Below are 16,838 nucleotides of genomic sequence, written 5' to 3' on the forward strand. Positions count from 1 at the left end.
TTTTTTTTTTTCTGGACTACTGTTACAGCCTCTACTTTCTATCATTGAATTGGTGCATATGATTATAATAGGAATTAAATTTTCAATGAAATGAATGTCTTTTTGTCATTTTTTTTTCTTTAAATAGAATTGATTATCTGAAGAAATGGATACTTCTCCCTCCAAAAAATATCCAGTTAAAAAACGGGTGAAAATACATCCCAACACAGTGATGGTGAAATATACTTCTCATTATCCCCAGCCTGGGGATGATGGATATGAAGAAATCAATGAAGACTATGGAAATTTTATGGAAGAAAATCCAAAGAAAGGTCTGCTGAGTGAAATGAAAAAAAAAGGAAGAACTTTCTTTGGAACCATGGATACCCTACCTCCACCAACAGAAGACCCAATGATCAATGAGATTGGACAATTCCAGAGCTTTGCAGAAAAAAACATTTTTCAGTCCCGAAAAATGTGGATAGTGCTGTTTGGATCTGCTTTGGCTCATGGATGTGTAGCTCTTATCACTAGGCTTGTTTCTGACCGGTCTAAAGTTCCATCTCTAGAACTGATTTTTATCCGTTCTGTTTTGCAGGTCTTATCTGTGTTAGTTGTGTGTTACTATCAGGAGGCCCCCTTTGGACCCAGTGGATACAGATTACGACTCTTCTTTTATGGTATATGCAATGTCATTTCTATCACTTGTGCTTATACATCATTTTCAATAGTCCCTCCCAGCAATGGGACCACTATGTGGAGAGCCACAACTACAGTCTTCAGTGCCATTTTGGCTTTTTTACTCGTAGATGAGAAAATGGCTTATGTTGACATGGCTACAGTTGTTTGCAGCATCTTAGGTGTTTGTCTTGTCATGATCCCCAACATTGTTGATGAAGATAATTCTTTGTTAAATGCCTGGAAAGAAGCCTTTGGGTACACCATGACTGTGATGGCTGGACTGACCACTGCTCTTTCAATGATAGTATATAGATCCATCAAGGAGAAGATCAGCATGTGGACTGCACTGTTTACCTTTGGTTGGACAGGGACAATTTGGGGAATATCTACTATGTTCATTCTTCAAGAACCCATCATCCCATTAGATGGAGAAACCTGGAGTTATCTCATTGCTATATGTGTCTGTTCTACTGCAGCATTCTTAGGAGTTTATTATGCCTTGGACAAATTCCATCCAGCTTTGGTTAGCACAGTACAACATTTGGAGATTGTGGTAGCTATGGTCTTGCAGCTTCTCGTGCTGCACATATTTCCTAGTATCTATGATGTTTTTGGAGGGGTGATCATTATGATTAGTGTTTTTGTCCTTGCTGGCTATAAACTTTACTGGAGGAATTTAAGAAGGCAGGACTACCAGGAAATACTAGACTCTCCCATTAAATGAATACCTGATTATGATTATCTCCTTAATGTTCAATTAATACGTTTACTGCCATTTTAATGTTTACCTATGAATGTCTTTTGTGTTATATAATTGACAGAGTGCTATATAATATATATACAAATGCAGAAAATTTATTCTAGTCTAATATATTCAAATACAAATATTAAATATATAAAATACGTTATGAATCTGGTATCTTTATTGGTATTTATCGGTGTCTTTCCAGGTAAATTGTAGTAGAAGGAGAATGTTAACTGCTATTACTAAATAATAGAAGACTCAAAGAAATGACTCCTTTCAGATGGAACTGAAGTTCAGAAATTAGAAATTTGTTAATGTTCAACAAAACTCCTTCATTTGTGAAAAATACACTATAAGGTGAAATGTTGAACACCAAACCCTGTTTTGTCATCTACTTGCATTAGAAAACTAGAAGTCATAGGGCTGGGTAAGGGAGCCTGAGTTGAGGCAGGAAAAGAGGAAACAAGGGAAAAGAAGTGGCTTTTTAATGACAATGGGTGGTTGTCCAAAGTTAGAACAGGAAATTGGTCTTCCCCTTATTATGGCCACATTAGGTGATACATAGGAAACAGAAATAGGGAGAAGTGTGGATTCTCGCCAGTCCCACCTAGTCCATGCCATTTTGTCCCCGATGTTCGGAGACTTAACGTTGGGGTAGGGTCTGCTTATCCTCAGTTATGTAGATCTCTTCCAAGGCTGCCCTTGTTTATGATTTTGTGGCTAATGTATGTGTGAACTGCAGTAAAGGTACTCCTTACTCCTGAAAAAGGCACCAACAGTAATCACAGTATAGCAGAAAATTGACATGGTATCCTGAGATTCTTTTCAAAAAGGTCTAAAAGTCTGTAAAAGGATATATGATGGCATTAAGTCTAATTTTGGCCATTCTTACCAATTTAGCACAAATAAATGATATGGTGCTGGTTATTAAACTATTGTCTCAGGTCCACATTCCCCCTTCTATACTTTCCTCTGTAATGCTATGGCTCAAACCCTGCAAACTACATTTTTTCTATGCCAGCTGGTGTCTCACTAGGTTCCATCAATAAAGGGCATTAGAGGGAGTCTGGAAGGCAGAAGGCAGGAAGGGACTTCCTCCTTTCCATTTGTTTGCAGTTTCTGTCACTGTTATCCTAGCAACAAGCAAGAGCCCTTTGCCCCAGCAGCAGCAATTGATTTCAGCCTTAAGCTTCTTTTGACATCCTCCCCACCCACAACTAGTCTCATCATATCCTTCCCCGAAGTAGAAGGATCAGCCAGACAGCATCCTCTCGGGGGTCTGAGCAATACTCAGCCAGGTCATTTGTCTCGAGTTTCTGAGACCTCATAGTCCACCTTGATTCCCCCTTCTCATTAGATCTAACATTGATAGCTGCTCCCTGCAGCTATCACCTCTGGGTGACCTCAGTGTTCCCTTTTTGCTTTTTCAGTCAATGAAAACTCAATACTAAATCCTCTCTGTAGTAATACCATCTAATTTCTGATTTCCTAACATATCTCTAAACCTTCCCCAAAGGAAACTACAGCCATCAGCAGGGTACTGTGCTTTGAGAAAATGTCAACATTTAGGGATTACTAGACAGTGGCTCTCAATAGAAATGCAAACTGAAACACAGAAAAAGATTTGGAAAAAAAGGAATGAACAGAGCCTGAATGACCTGTACTAAGTACTGAGAAGTCTAGCATGAGTTTAATTGTAGTCCCAGAAGAAGAAGAGAAACAGAATGGGATAGAAAAAAAAAATTTGAAGAAATACTGGATAAAAGTCTTCCAAATTTGATAAAAGAATTAAAAAAGGGCCGGGCGCGGTGGCTCAAGCGTGTAATCCCAGCACTTTGGGAGGCTGACACGGGCGGATCACGAGGTCAGGAGATCGAGACCATCCTGGCTAACACGGTGAAACCCCGTCTCTACTAAAAAATACAAAAAAACTAGCCGGGCGAGGTGGCGGGCGCCTGTAGTCCCAGCTACTCAGGAGGCTGAGGCAGGAGAATGGCGTAAACCCGGGAGGCGGAGCTGGCAGTGAGCTGAGATCCGGCCATTGCACTCCAGCCTGGGCGTCAGCGCGAGACTCCGTCTCAAAAAAAAGAATTAAAAAAGAAAGAAAGAAAATGAGAAAACAGCAACCCACAGATCTAGAGAATGAAATGAACCCCAAGCAGGATAAATAGAAAACCAAAACAAACATCACAGTGTAATGAAACATCACAGTGTAACTTTTGATAAATATAATGAAAATCTTAAAAGCATTCATAGAAAAAGACACCTAGAAACATCAGTATAACTTTTGATAAACAAATATAAACAAAATCTTAAAACATTCATAGAAAAGACATAAGACATACAAGAAAACAATGATAAGAATTACAACTAGTTTCTCACAGAAACAATGGAGGCTGGAAGACAAGAATGACATCTTTAAAGTGCTGAAAACCAAAACAAAAACACCCTATGATGGCTTCTCATTGCCTATAGAATAAACTGTAACGTGCTTGACTTCCATAACCTGGTTATTGATTGTATTTCTAGCTATCTTTTGCTCTAGCAATATTCTACTGTTGTTTAATGCCTTTTTATTATGCAGGCTCCTCTATGTGGACAGCTTTTTTCTAGTTAATTGCCTGACTAACCTGACCACACAACTCCTTTCCCCTGTGGCTTAATATCCTCCTTGCACCTATCTATTTTTGTATTTACTAAACTAATAATAAATATCTGTTTACATTTCATTCTCTGACACTGGTTTGAGCACTTTTTTTTTTTTTTTTTTTGAGATGGAGTCTTGCTCTGTTGCCCAGGCTGGAGTGCAATGGCTCGATCTTGGCTTACTGCAATCTCTGCCTTTTGGGTTCAAGCTATTCTGCCTCAGCCTCCCAAGTAGCTGGGATTACAGGCGCACACCACCACGCCAGTCTAATTTTTTTGGTATTTTTAGTAGAGATGGAGTTTCACCATCTTGGCCAGGCTGGTTTTGAACTCCTGACCTTATGATCCACCAGTTTCAGCCTTCCAAAGTACTGGGATTACAAGCGTAAGCCACCACACCTGGACTCTCTGTAACAATTTCTAACTATAAGCTATCAGGTTTCTGGGAAAGGTCTTGACATGGAGGCTCATTTTTCCCTTTCTTGTGTTCCCAAATTCTTTTATTTGGGATTAATAAAGTAAGCCACCTGCGTGTTTTTAATCGTAGACAGATTAGCTGCCCATATCCAAAGCGCCACCTGTAGTCCCTAGATAAGTTTTGTTTTTGTTTTGAGACGTGGTGTGATCATAGCTCATTGCAGCCTGAAATTCCTGGGCGCAAGCCATCCTCCCACCTCAGCCTCCAGAGTGGCTGGGACTACTGGCTGGGACTACAGGCACATGCCACTATGCCCAGCTGATTAAAAAAAATGTTGTAGAGACAAGGTCTAGCTCTGTTGCCAGGGCTGATCATAAGTTTTGACTTACATTTTCTTGTTGCCTGATTCTGGTTAGTCCCTGATCCACTCAGCACTAATTAGCAAGGCTGATTCCTGTTTTTTGGTTTGAGTTCCCCTGAAAGAGAGGAAGCAGCAGCCATGTGCATGTTTATATTTGGAAGTTGGGGAGACAGACTGTGAAAGGAAGTCTCTGGGACAGCTCCCACCCCATGAAAACATGTACTGCATCCCTTCTAAGTGCAATTTCATAAATGCCTTTCTGCCTATCTGCCCTTCCAGTCTATGCTTTCCTTTTTCATTGCTGTTTCCTTATTCTTCTTCTTTGACTCCTCTTTTGCATATATTTTTGGAGGTTTCTTAAATTTTTTTTTCAGAGTTCCTGGTAAGAATGAGTGATGAGAAAGATTAAAGAAGGAAAATTAAGATAAAGTGGCTGGGTGCTGTGGCTCACGCCTGTAATCCCAACACTTCGGGAGGCTGAGGTGGGTGGATCACCTGAGGTCAGGAGTTTGAGACCAGCCTGACCAACATTGTGAAACCCATCTCTACTAAAATTACAAAAAATTAGCCAGGTGTGGTGGTGTGTGCCTGTAGTCCCAGCAACTTGGGAGGCTGATGCAGGAGAATTGCTTGAACCCGGGAGGTGGAGGCTGCAGTGAGCTGAGGTGGTGCCACTGTACTCCAGCCTGGGCAAAAAAGCAAGACTCCATCTCAAAAAAAAAAAACAAAAAACTGAATGTATGACTTAAGCATATTTTTTTCTGGGTTAATTTTCCCCACTTAAGGTGGTGGTAAGCTACATGAAGGCAAGAACTGTATTTCTGTCTTTTACCTGTTGTATTTGATTTCACACCTTCTGCCTCCATCAGATGTTAAGTATGTAATTAGAATTAAAATTGAGCCAGGCTGTGCTAACAATTTGATGGGTGATTTTGCGGCAATAGTTTTAACTCTGGACAAGTTTCTTCAAAAATGAATATAATATTAATATCTCAGTCTGTAAACTTTATAAAATGTATCAACAAATAAAACCATTGTATTTGCTTGGGCTGCCAAAACAAAATACTAGATTGGGTGGCTTACACAACAGAAGTTTATTTTTTCAAAGTTCTGTAGGTTGGGAGGTCCAAAAGAGGGTGCCGGCATGGTCAGTTTTGGGTGAGGGCTCTCTCACTGGCTTGCAGATGTCTGTTTTGCTGTGTTCTCAAATGGAGAGAGCTCTCTGGTGCCACTTTCTATAAAGACATTAATCTTATGGGATTAGGGCCCCACCTTTATGACCTAAGTTAATTTTTATTACCTCCCTAAAGGCCTAGCCCCAAATAGAGATGGTCCCTGACTTAAGATTTTTTTGACTTTATGATGGTGCAAAAGCCATATGCACTCTAGAATCTGTACTTTGAGTACCCATAAAACCATCCAGTTTTTCATTCAGTATTTAGATTACATGAAATAATACTTTATTAAAAAATAAGCTTTCTGTTAGATGATTTTGCCTAACTGAAGGCTAATGTAGGTATTCTGAGCACGTTTTAGGTAGGCTACACTAAGCTATGATGTTTGGTAGGTTAGAAGCATTAAATGCATTTTTGACTTACGATCTTTTCAACTTATGGTATTTTCAATTTATGGTGGGTTTATTGGAACCTAACTCCTTTGTAAGTTGAGGAACATTTATATAGTCACATTAGGAGTGAGGGCTTCAGCATATGAATTTTTTGGGGGGATGCAATTCAGTCCATACCAGTCATGATAAAACATGCAAAGCTATTTAAACCCTTAGAATAAACTCAAAATCCACCGCCAATATTCACTTTGGATGCCAATAATAGAATGTAGACATAGAGTAGCTGTTGCCCAGTTTCATGGTCTACTTGTCTCAGCCAACCTGAGGATAGTACAGCATAGACAGATAGATAAATTTGTGCTTGACCTTGTGATCCTACATATGGCAGGTTGTCTTAGTCCCTTTAGTGCTGCTAGAAAGGAATAGCCAAGGCTGGATAGTTTATAAATAAAAAAGGTTTATTTGGCTTATGGTTCTGATGTCTGGAAAAGTTCAAGACTGAGCATCTGCATCTGATGGGAGCTTAAGACTGCTTATACTCACAGCAGAAGGCAAACGAGAGCTGGTGTGTGCAGAGATTACATGGCCAGAGAGGAAGAAAAAGAAGGGAAGTGCGACGTTCTTTTTAACCAGCTCTCGCGGAAATAAAGAGTTACCCCCTTCCCAGGGAGGACGTTAATCTATTCATGAAGGAACCACCTCCATGACCCAACACTGCCCATTAGTCCCTACCTCCAACATTGGGGATCAAGTTTCAACAGGAAGTTTAGGGGGACAAACATCTAAATTACAGCACAGGCTAACCACATGCATGCATTACCAATCAAATAATTTTTAAGTTAAATGCAGAAAACTGCAAACTCTTGAGACTTATAGCCAGGGCCAGGATTAAAATAAGTATTAATGCCTTAAACAGTATTTACTGACCATCTACCCTACTACAAGGCCCTAAGGAGAAACTGAACAGACATGGTTCCCGATTCAGTGGAGTTTACAATCTAGGTAGGGATACAGGCAAACCATTTCAATAGCTCGGATGGAGAAAATACCTATGCTCCAAAGAAGGTACCTAACTCAGCAAACTTCCTGAGGAGCGACCCTAAACTGAGCCACAAAGATGGTTATGAAGAAACGAGGCGGCTGAGCGTGGTGGCTCACGCCTGTAATCCCAGCACTTTGGGAGGCCGAGGCTGGCGGATCACGAGGACAAGAGATCGAGACTATCCTGGCCAACATGGTGAAACCCCCGTCTCTACTAAAAATACAAAACAAAACAAAACAAAACAAACAAACAAAAAAAGCTGGGCGTGGTGGTACACGCCTGTAGTCCCAGCTACTCGGGAGGCTGAGGCAGGATAATCTCGAACCCGGAGGCGGAGGTTGCAGTGAGCCGAGATCGCGCCACTGCACTTCAACCTGGCGACAGAGCGAAACTCGTCTCAAAAAAAAAAAAAAAAAAAAAAAAAAGAAATGAGGCAGGTACTGGCGAGGGTAAGAACCAACTTACTGATACCTCAGTCAGTGGCTGGAGCCCTAAGAATGGGCAGACCTGGCTCCAAAGGTCCTCTTCATAACACTACTGCCGCCAAGAATGTAATGTAAGTAAGCTGCCCAAGCACGAGGACACTTTTAGCGGGCCCTCAGCTTCTTTTGGTCTGTGCCTCAAATTAAGCACATGTCTTACATTTCTCCCAGGTCCCAATTTTCAGGTCTGCTTTTCTTTGTTTTTCTTTGTCGCTCCCCGTTCCTAAGAACCTTTCGCTGGGAAGACATTCTTCAAGAGCAGAAACCGGGGGAAGCTCCCAGAGCAGTGGGGGCTGAACTCAGGACACAGTCATTCTCGCTGTGGAGTCTCTCCTGCGGCGCTGAGGAGGAAGGCTCAAAGTAACCAGCCAGAGCAATCGCAGAGGGAAAAGCCAAAACGGTTCTGGTCGGGCCCGGCACTTCTCACCCTACAGCTCGCTTCGCTCCGCGGCGCAGCCTCCGCTCCCTCCACACCACGCACGGCGCTTGATTGACATGTGGGTCGGCCCAATCCCAGTGCGGCACAGACCGCTGTCGCATCAGGGACCGGGAAAGGGGGCGACTGAACCTATCAGATTGGGCCGAGAGTGGGTTTCCTGCCCGCGCGGATCCGCCTGCCCACCGCGCGTGCCCCGCCCCTCTCCCGAGAGCTACGCGTCGGCGGCGGAGCGCAGGCCTCGTGCCGTTACGGCCATCACCGCGGCCGCGGTGGCGTCCTGGAGCCCTCCTCAGGTGAGCTGGAGCTGCCCGGCTCGGCAGCAGGAAGGTGAGACGGCCTTGCTGGCAGGCAGACACACACCCACCCCCCTTCAGTCCGCTGTCCATCCACACAGCCTGTTACTCGCTGCGTTGCTTCCTCTTCCCAGCTGAGTTAGCCCCGGGGGCGCCGTCTGCAGGCTCGGAGCTGAGCCGGAGGGGGCGCGGAGGCTGCTCAGAGGGTCCGAACTTATGCACCGGGATTCCCCGAGGCCCTCGGGCCATTGCCCCGGGGAGGGCTACCCCGCGGCCTCCTTGTCAGCCCCTGGAGCGCTGCGTCGGGGTGAGAGCCCGGGCGGACGCCCCTGCGAGGCTGGGAGGTCGAGTGTGCGGCGCGCTGGCTGACTTGTCTGTTTTCTCCTGAAAAAGACCTTTTGCCAGCTGTGGCGTAATCCGAGGCCGGGAAGGTAGGGACGTGGTAGGAGGAAGGGCGCTCTCACCTCCAGCGCGAGAAGAGGGGAGGCGGCAGGCTGCGCGGTGCTGCGGGTGGACATCTTCGGGACGCGACCTCGCCCCTCCCCCCACCCGCCGACCGTTTTCTAGTTCGGGGCTGTGACTTTAATCGTCTGGACCTGCTTCAGATTCGTACGCGAGTTGCTGGGGCTGTGAACTTTTGACTTGAGTTGTAATATGTTTGGTTAAAAAAAAAACATTTCGATAGGTTTTGTAACTTTTCTTCTAAATTAACATACAAGTTAAATTCGCCGTTAGAAGCTCAGGAAGCTGAGTTTTGTTCAGGACTGAGGACGTAGAAACCGTAGAAAGGCTCTCGGAGTCAAACTGATGAACTTGGAGTCACCTGAACATAATTATACACGTTAGATTAGGTAAGAAGCCCTAGAAATTAGGAAAGAATGAGGTTAAGGAGAATTTCCTAACCCTTCTTTGGGTGGGGAGCAAAGCAGCTCCATGTCCCCCCAAAACGGGTAAGTGTTGCTAGGAGGTACTCATTTTTAAAATCTTACTTTGTTAGACTTATGACAAACCATCTATAACGATTTCTTCAGCACCTGGAAACCAGTGTGCCTAAACTCTCAGCCTTCAGCGAGGTCACACAGTAAACGGAGAAATAACCTAGGAAGAAAGTTTTGTTCGGTAATTGTCAATAATATTCGTTCTTTTCTTTTTAAAACACTTTATTTTCTTGGGGTGGTGAAGTCAGTGATGTTCTTCAATAGGCATCCCATTCACAACTTGATAGTAATATGCACTGGTTGATAAATGATACTTTCTTTTTATCTTGACCACAAACTCTGAGACGTCTTTGGGAAAATTGTGATCTGTGGGAATTGTCTTTAATATCCATCCATAACCATAGTTTGCAGAGTGTTCAGATCTACTCAGCTGTTGGCTCATGTATTAAATTTTAAAATGTGTACTTATTTTTCCAGGCATTATCTTTTGTCCAGGTTTCTGCAGTGCTTTCAGGTCTAACTAAATAAAATTTGAAACCTACGTGTAATGTTGGCCCGGCGCGGTGGCTCACGCCTGTAATCCCAGCACTTTGGGAGGCCGAGGCAGGCGGATCACGAGGTCAGGAGATCGAGACCAGCCTGGCCAACATGGTGAAACTCCGTCTCTACTAAAAATACAAAAATTAGCCGGGCGTGGTGGCACGCGCCTGTAATCCCAGTTGATTGGTAGTCTGAGGCAGGAGAATTGCATGAACCCGGGGGTCGGAGGTTGCAGTGAGCCAAGATCGCCACTGTACTCCAGCCTGGCAACAGAACAAGACTCCGTCTCAAAAAAAAAAAAAAAAAAAAAAAAAATTACGTGTAATGTTTTGTTAGATACTGAAGGAGACCCAGGCAGGGTAGTTCAAGCCTGTAATCCCAGCACTTTTGGAGGCCAAGATGGGAGGATAGCTGGAGGCCAGGAGTTTGAGATCAGCCTAGGCAATACAGTGAAACTCTGTCTCTAAATTAAGAAAATTAAAAAAAAAAATCAAAAAGGAAAATAATAAAAGATATTATGTGATACTTCATGGTTCTGGGTTTTTTTCTTTGCTTTTTTTTTTTTTTTTTTTGAGACAGAGTCTCACTCTGTTGCCCAGGCTGGAGTGCAGTGGCACCGTCTTGGCTCACTGCAACCTCTACCTCCCAGATTCAAGTGATTCTTGTGCCTCAGCCTCCCCGAGTAGCTGGGACTACAGTGTGTGGTGCCACCCTATGCCCAGCCAATTTTGTGCTATAGGTATATATATATATTTTTTTTTTCGTTTTACTGTTGAGACGAAGTCGCTCGCCCTGTCGCCCAGGCTGGAGTTGCAGTGGCACGATCTGGACTCACGCCAACCGTCTGCCTGCCGGGGTTCAAGCAATCTCTGTCTCAGCCTCCCCAGTAGCTGGGATTACAGGCGGCCCGCCACCACGCCTCGCCTACTTTTTGTATTTAGTAGAGGCAGGTTTCATCATCTTGCCGGGTTGGTCTTGAATCCTGACATTGATCCACCCACTCTCGGCTCCCAAATGCTGGGATTACAGGCATGAGCCCACGCCCCGGCCTGTATTTTTAGTAGGAGGACGGAGTTTCACCATGTGACCAGCGTCCTGTGTCAAACTTCTGAGCCTCACAATGTGATTTCACCTGCCTCGGCCTCCCAAAAGTGCTGGATGATTACAAGTGTGAGCCACCGCACCCGGCCTATATCACCCCCCCCCTTTTTTCAAATCTTCTGAGTTACCTTTTTATTGCTTTGTACTTTTACTTTTCTTATTTTACTTTTTCTCACCATTGTGTTTTTCAAACTGAACGGTATATATGATGTGCACTTATTACTAAATCACTTTCAGGAAAACTTAGGAAACAGATACAGATTTTTCAAAGTCATGGTTAATTAATTTTTAGAATTATAATTATAGGGAAAAATACAAAATTCGTTTATCTGCACTAGAAAAATTAATGATTATATTCATTATAAGTAAAATTGAAGGGAACTTTTAAAAATCACCGAGCCTTTAACAAATTCGTCTATAAATACTGTGATGTTAGGAAAGATGACAAGGCGGAGCAGTTTAAGATTTAAGAAACTTTATGTCTTGCTGATCCTCCACCTTAAACTCTAGTGAAGATAGAAACTGAATAGGTGTTCCATCAAAGACTGATTCCGTATGCGACTTGTTGGTGACATTACCATGCTTTCAAGTGCCCAGACGCAAACTTCGGTGTTATCTCTATGCACATACCAACATGTCGGCTGATTTTTGCCCACCGCATTTTGTCGGGTTGAACTACCACGGGCCTTTAATTGGATTTTTGCTTGGTTTTGTCTCTGGCTGTCAGGTTTAATATGCTTCCTAAACCTTACGAGACTTATGCTTCAAACATCCTTCACTTCGGGGGCAGAGAAACCAGTGAGTAACTCTGTGTCGATCGTTCAGAAGTATAGTTCAGGATCATAGCCTTCTAACAGTGCTGCTCAAGGATCTGTTTTTCTGGGCCCAGCACCCTGATTGTCCTTTACTAGGACCTGACTCCGGTCCACCGAAACCACATCTCCTAGAGTTCTGGTATTTACCCTTTGTATCTTTTCCTAGCCCTTCATATCATCTTTTTTTCTTTCTTTATTTCCCTTCCTCCTTCCGTCCTTCGCTTCGGTCCGTCCGTCCTCCCTTTTTTTGGGGTCCTCGCTCCTGTTGCCCAGTGGAGTGCAGTGGTGTGATCTCGGCTCCACCGCAAAGCCTCTGCCTCCTGGGCTTCACCGATTCTCCTCCTCAGCCTTCCTACGTCAGCTGAGAGTACAGGCATGCGGCACCCACGCCTGGCCGCTAATCTTTGTGGTCCATTTTTAGGAGAGACGGGGTTGTCTCCATGGTTGGTCACCGCTGTCTCAAACTCCCGACGTGGGGTGATCCACCCTCCTTGGCCTCCCAAAGACTGGATCTAGCAGCGTGTGAGCCATTTGTGCCGCCGGTGCCTCTTTTCCTTTTTTTTTTTTTTTTTTTTTTTTTGAGACGAGTCTCGCTCGTTGGCCCAAGGCTGCGCACGGCCATGGCCTGTGATCTCAGCTCACTGAAACGTCGCCCCTCGCGGCCGGCGTTTACGCCACTTCTCCTGCCTCGAGGCGCTCCCGAGTAGCTGGGCACAGGGACGCCCCACCACCTCGCCCGGCTAGCTTTTTGTTCCTTTGTTCTTTTTGAGTAGAGACGGTGGCTCTTCCGACCTGTGTTACGGGCCGGGGATGGTTTCGACCTCCTGACGGCCTCGTGAGTCCACCCGTCTCGCCTCCCAAAGTGTGCGTGGGTGGATTACAGGCTTGAGCCACCGCGCCCGGGCCATTTTTTTTTTTTTTTTTTTTTTAATTTGAGGCATCTCACTCTGTCACCCAGGCTGGACTGCAGTGGCACCATCTTGGCTCACTGCAACCTCTGCTTCCTTGGTTCAAGTGATTCTCCTTTGTCAGTCTTCTGAGTAGCTAGGATTACAGGTGCATGCCACCACGCCTGGATAATTTTGTATTTTTAGTAGAGATGGCTTTTCACCATGTTGGCCAGGTTGGTCTTGAACTCCTGACCTCAGGTGATCCACATGCCTCGGCCTCCCAAAGTGTTGGGATTACAAGCGTGAGCCACTGCGCCTGGCCAGGTTGCCTAGTCTTGAAACAATTTTTGTTTCTCCTAAATTACCAAGTAGCAAATGAAGTAAAATTTTGTTGAAGTTTCGCTTTTGGTCCTTTGGTGCAGCCTTCCAAATGTTTTTCCTGTTCCCCATGTTGCTTGCTTATTCTCTTTTCTTTTTTTTTTTTTTTTTAACAGGGTCTTGCTCTGTTGCCCAGGCTGGAGTACAGTGGCCTGATCACAGCTCCTTATTGTAACTTGAACCTCCCAAAGGCCAGGGTTATAGGTGTGCATCAGTGCCTGGCAATTTTTTTTTTTTTTTTTTTTTTTTTTTTTGTTGCAGAAATAGGGTCTCACTCTGTTGTTCAGGCTGGTTTTGAGTTCCTGGCCTCAAACGATCCTCCCACCTTGGCTTCCCAAGGTGCTGGGATTATAGGGGTGAGCCACTGTGCCTGTCCTGTTGCTTTCCTTACCCCTTGTTATTTTAGTATTCCCTTGGTTTTTGATCTTATGTGGACTTGTATCATAGAATCATAGAATTATTGCTAGAATGTTGGAATCCAACCTTGTGTATTATAGATAAGGAAACTGAAATACAAATAGACTAGATGCACCAAAATTCAAACATTTAGTGATGGGGTCAGAACAAAGACTCTAACCTTAATCTTCTAATGTAAATTCTGTGTATTTATGAAACCGTACTACTACTCATCTGTTGTAATTTTGCATTATTTGCCTCACATTATTTTGCATTTTGTGTATTTATGCCTTCTCATAGATTGAAAACTTCAGGGCAGGGGAACCTTCATATTTACATTGTGAATTTTTATTTATTTATTTTTTTAAGACAGTTTCACACTTTGCCCAGGCTGGAGTGCAGCGGCGCTGTCTCGGCCCACTGCATCCTCCGCCTCCCGGGTTCAAGCGATTCTCCTGCCTCAGCCGCCTGAGGAGCTGGGATCACAGGTGCCCGCCACCACACCTGGCTAATTTTGTATTTTTAGTAGAGACGGGGTTTCACCATGTTGGCCAGGCTGGTCTCAAACTCCTGACCTCAAGTGATCCGCTCACCTCGGCTTCCCAAAGTGCTAGGATTATAGGTGTGAGCCACCGCGCCGAGCCTTACATTGAAAGTTATTTAAACAATGATTTAAAGTCTGTATACAGTTTTTTTCCCCCATGCTTGTTAGATGTATTAACATCATTAACAAAAATAATATTGTCATGTTTACCGTTGAGTTTTTTTTTTCTTGAGACGGAGTCTTGCTCTGTCACCCAGGATGGAGTGCAGTGGCGCAATCTCGGATCACTGTACCCTCTGCTTCCCAGGTTCAAGGGATTCTCCTGCCTCAGCTTCCCAAGTAGCTGGGATTACAGATGCCTGCCACCATGCCTGGCAAATTTTTGTATTTTTAGTAGAGACGGGGTTTCACCATGTTGGCCAAGCTAATCTCCAATTCCTAATCTCAGGTGATCTGCCTGCGTTGGCCTCCCAAAGTGCTGGGATTACAGGGATGAGCCACCGCACCTGGCCAGTGTTTACCATTGAGTTCTGTCATCTACTAAAAAATGAATCTCGTACAGGTTTTACTACTGAAATTTAGTTTGTCTTTTCAAATCTCTTGATAATGCAAATTAAATCTTTGGAGGCCTTGAATGTGGATACAGAACAATGTAATGGTTTAGAGGAAACCTGGAGGGCTTATCATATAACTAAATGCAATGATCTAGCTGTAATGTTCTTTCTCTCTTTTTTGAGTATTAGAACTGTAACACTTTCACATTTTGCTACTTGTCCTCTTGTTCATCTGTCAGGAACCATCAGTTCTTGTTGAGCAAGACAAAACAAAATGTCTTGTTGAGGCCGGGCGCGGTGGCTCATATAATCCCAGCACTTTGGGAGGCTGAGGCATGTGGAACACTTGAGTCTAGGAGTTTGAGACCAGCCCAGCCGGCATGGTGAAACCCCATCTCTACTAAAAATATAAAAAAATTAGCCCACTCTGGTGGCGCATGGCTGTAGTCCCAGCTACCTGGGAGACTGAGGCAGGAGAATGGCTTGAACCTGGGAAGCGGAGGTTACAGCGAGCCAAGATCACGCCATTCCACTCTGGCGTGGGTAACAGAGCAAGACTCCGTCTCAAAAAAAAAAATTTATTTGTTCCGCCAGGCCTGATGGCTCACTCCTATAATCCCAGCGCTTTGGGAGGCTGAGATGGGCGGATAACTTGAGCCCAGGAGTTCGAGACCAGCTTGGCCAACATGGTGAAACTCTGTCTCTACTAAATACAAACATTAGCTGAGTGTGATGGCGAATGCCCGTAATCTCAGCTACTCAAGAGCTTGAGGCAGGAGAATCACTTAAACCGGGAGGCGGGGGTTGTGAGGTCGTGCCACTGCACTCTGGCCTGGGTGACAGAGTGAGATTGTCTCAGAAAAAAAAAAGAAAAATCATTTGTTCCATTTAGTGAGGTAGAGAGCTTTTATATGTTTGTTACTTCATGTTTATTTTTCCTCTTAACTGTATAAAGTTTCTGTAACAAACAATGTAGGGTTGCCTTGGTATTTTTCTTATGTATATGTAACGATAGTAGAGTGCTGTAAGACAGCATAGAAAACTCTCTCTCTGAAGGTAAAATCTCTCTGAAGGGAAAGGAATGCTTACTCTTTTGGTCTGTTTTTCATTTATTTTTTGATTGTTAATAGTTGCTTTTTCTATTTGTTTAAATTATCAGCTAAAAAAAAACTGTTAAAACACTGATTCTCTTGTTTCTTATTCCTGAAATTGTAAGTAATGATTGCTGAATTGGACATGAATATGGTATGGATAATTTTTGCTTTTGTTCGAACAGCCAGTTGAATAAAACAAGCAGTGAAAATATGTGGAAATGTTTAAAAGAATGGATGTTTCTCAAAACATTTTTTTTTTTAGAAGAATCATCCTGGCCGGGCGCAGTGGCTCACGCCTGTAATCCCAGCACTTTGGGAGGCCAAGGCAGGTGGATTGCTTGAGGTCAGGAGTTCGAGACCAGCCTGGCCAACATGGTGAAACCCCGTCTCTACTAAAAATACAAAATTTAGCCGGGCGTGGTAGTGCATGCCTGTAATCCCAGCTACTTGGGAGGCTGAGGCAGGAATCATTTGAACCCGGGAGCCAAAGGTTGCAGTGAGCCGAGATTGTGCTGCTGCACTCCAGCCTGGGTGACAAGGAGAGACTTCATCTCAAAAATAAATAAATAAATAAATAAATAAATAAATAAATAAATAAATCATCCTTTTCTTCCAAAAACTTTAGCACATATTTTCATATCATGTTAGTATGTAGATCAACTCAAATAATAGATACAACAAAGATTGTAATATGCTATGTACCTTTTAATTATTCCAGCTGTATTGCAGAAATACTTTATTAATAGGGCTGGGCAGTTTTCTTTGGAAATGTTTGATCATTTGCAAGTACTACATGCTCTTGAATAATGTATTTCTATTTTTAGAAACATTTAGAATATTTAGTGTACAACCCCTGTCTCCCAGTAATTCTGCTGCCCAAGGAAATCAGTTACTTTTATTTTTTATTTCTTTTCATTTCTTAGCTATATTGTTTA

At 43.6% G+C, this 16,838-nt stretch overlaps 2 protein-coding genes across 9 annotated transcripts in view; both read left to right on the plus strand.

Moving 5' to 3' along the window:
• Window positions 1-1,572, plus strand: part of SLC35G2 (solute carrier family 35 member G2) — a 40,101-nt gene extending 38,529 nt beyond the window's left edge. For all 7 annotated transcript variants that reach the window (XM_017874842.1, XM_017874844.1, XM_017874843.1 and 4 more), the window contains one exon: window positions 128-1,572. In XM_017874842.1, the coding sequence (XP_017730331.1) occupies window positions 146-1,384 (1,239 nt within the window). In that variant the 5' untranslated portion in view covers window positions 128-145 and the 3' untranslated portion in view covers window positions 1,385-1,572. The remainder of the gene's footprint in view (window positions 1-127) is intronic.
• Window positions 1,573-7,869: 6,297 nt separating this feature from the next.
• NCK1 (NCK adaptor protein 1) overlaps window positions 7,870-16,838 on the plus strand; it is a 97,319-nt gene continuing 88,350 nt past the window's right edge. The window contains exon 1 of one of the 2 annotated variants that reach the window (XM_017874851.1): window positions 7,870-8,687. The gene's annotated coding sequence lies outside the window, so the exon portion shown is untranslated. The remainder of the gene's footprint in view (window positions 8,688-16,838) is intronic. The other variant, XM_017874852.1, reaches the window with a different exon arrangement.

Source organism: Rhinopithecus bieti, unplaced genomic scaffold, assembly GCF_001698545.2.
Source record: "Rhinopithecus bieti isolate Rb0 unplaced genomic scaffold, ASM169854v2 scaffold_9203, whole genome shotgun sequence".
Taxonomy (NCBI): domain Eukaryota; kingdom Metazoa; phylum Chordata; class Mammalia; order Primates; family Cercopithecidae; genus Rhinopithecus; species Rhinopithecus bieti.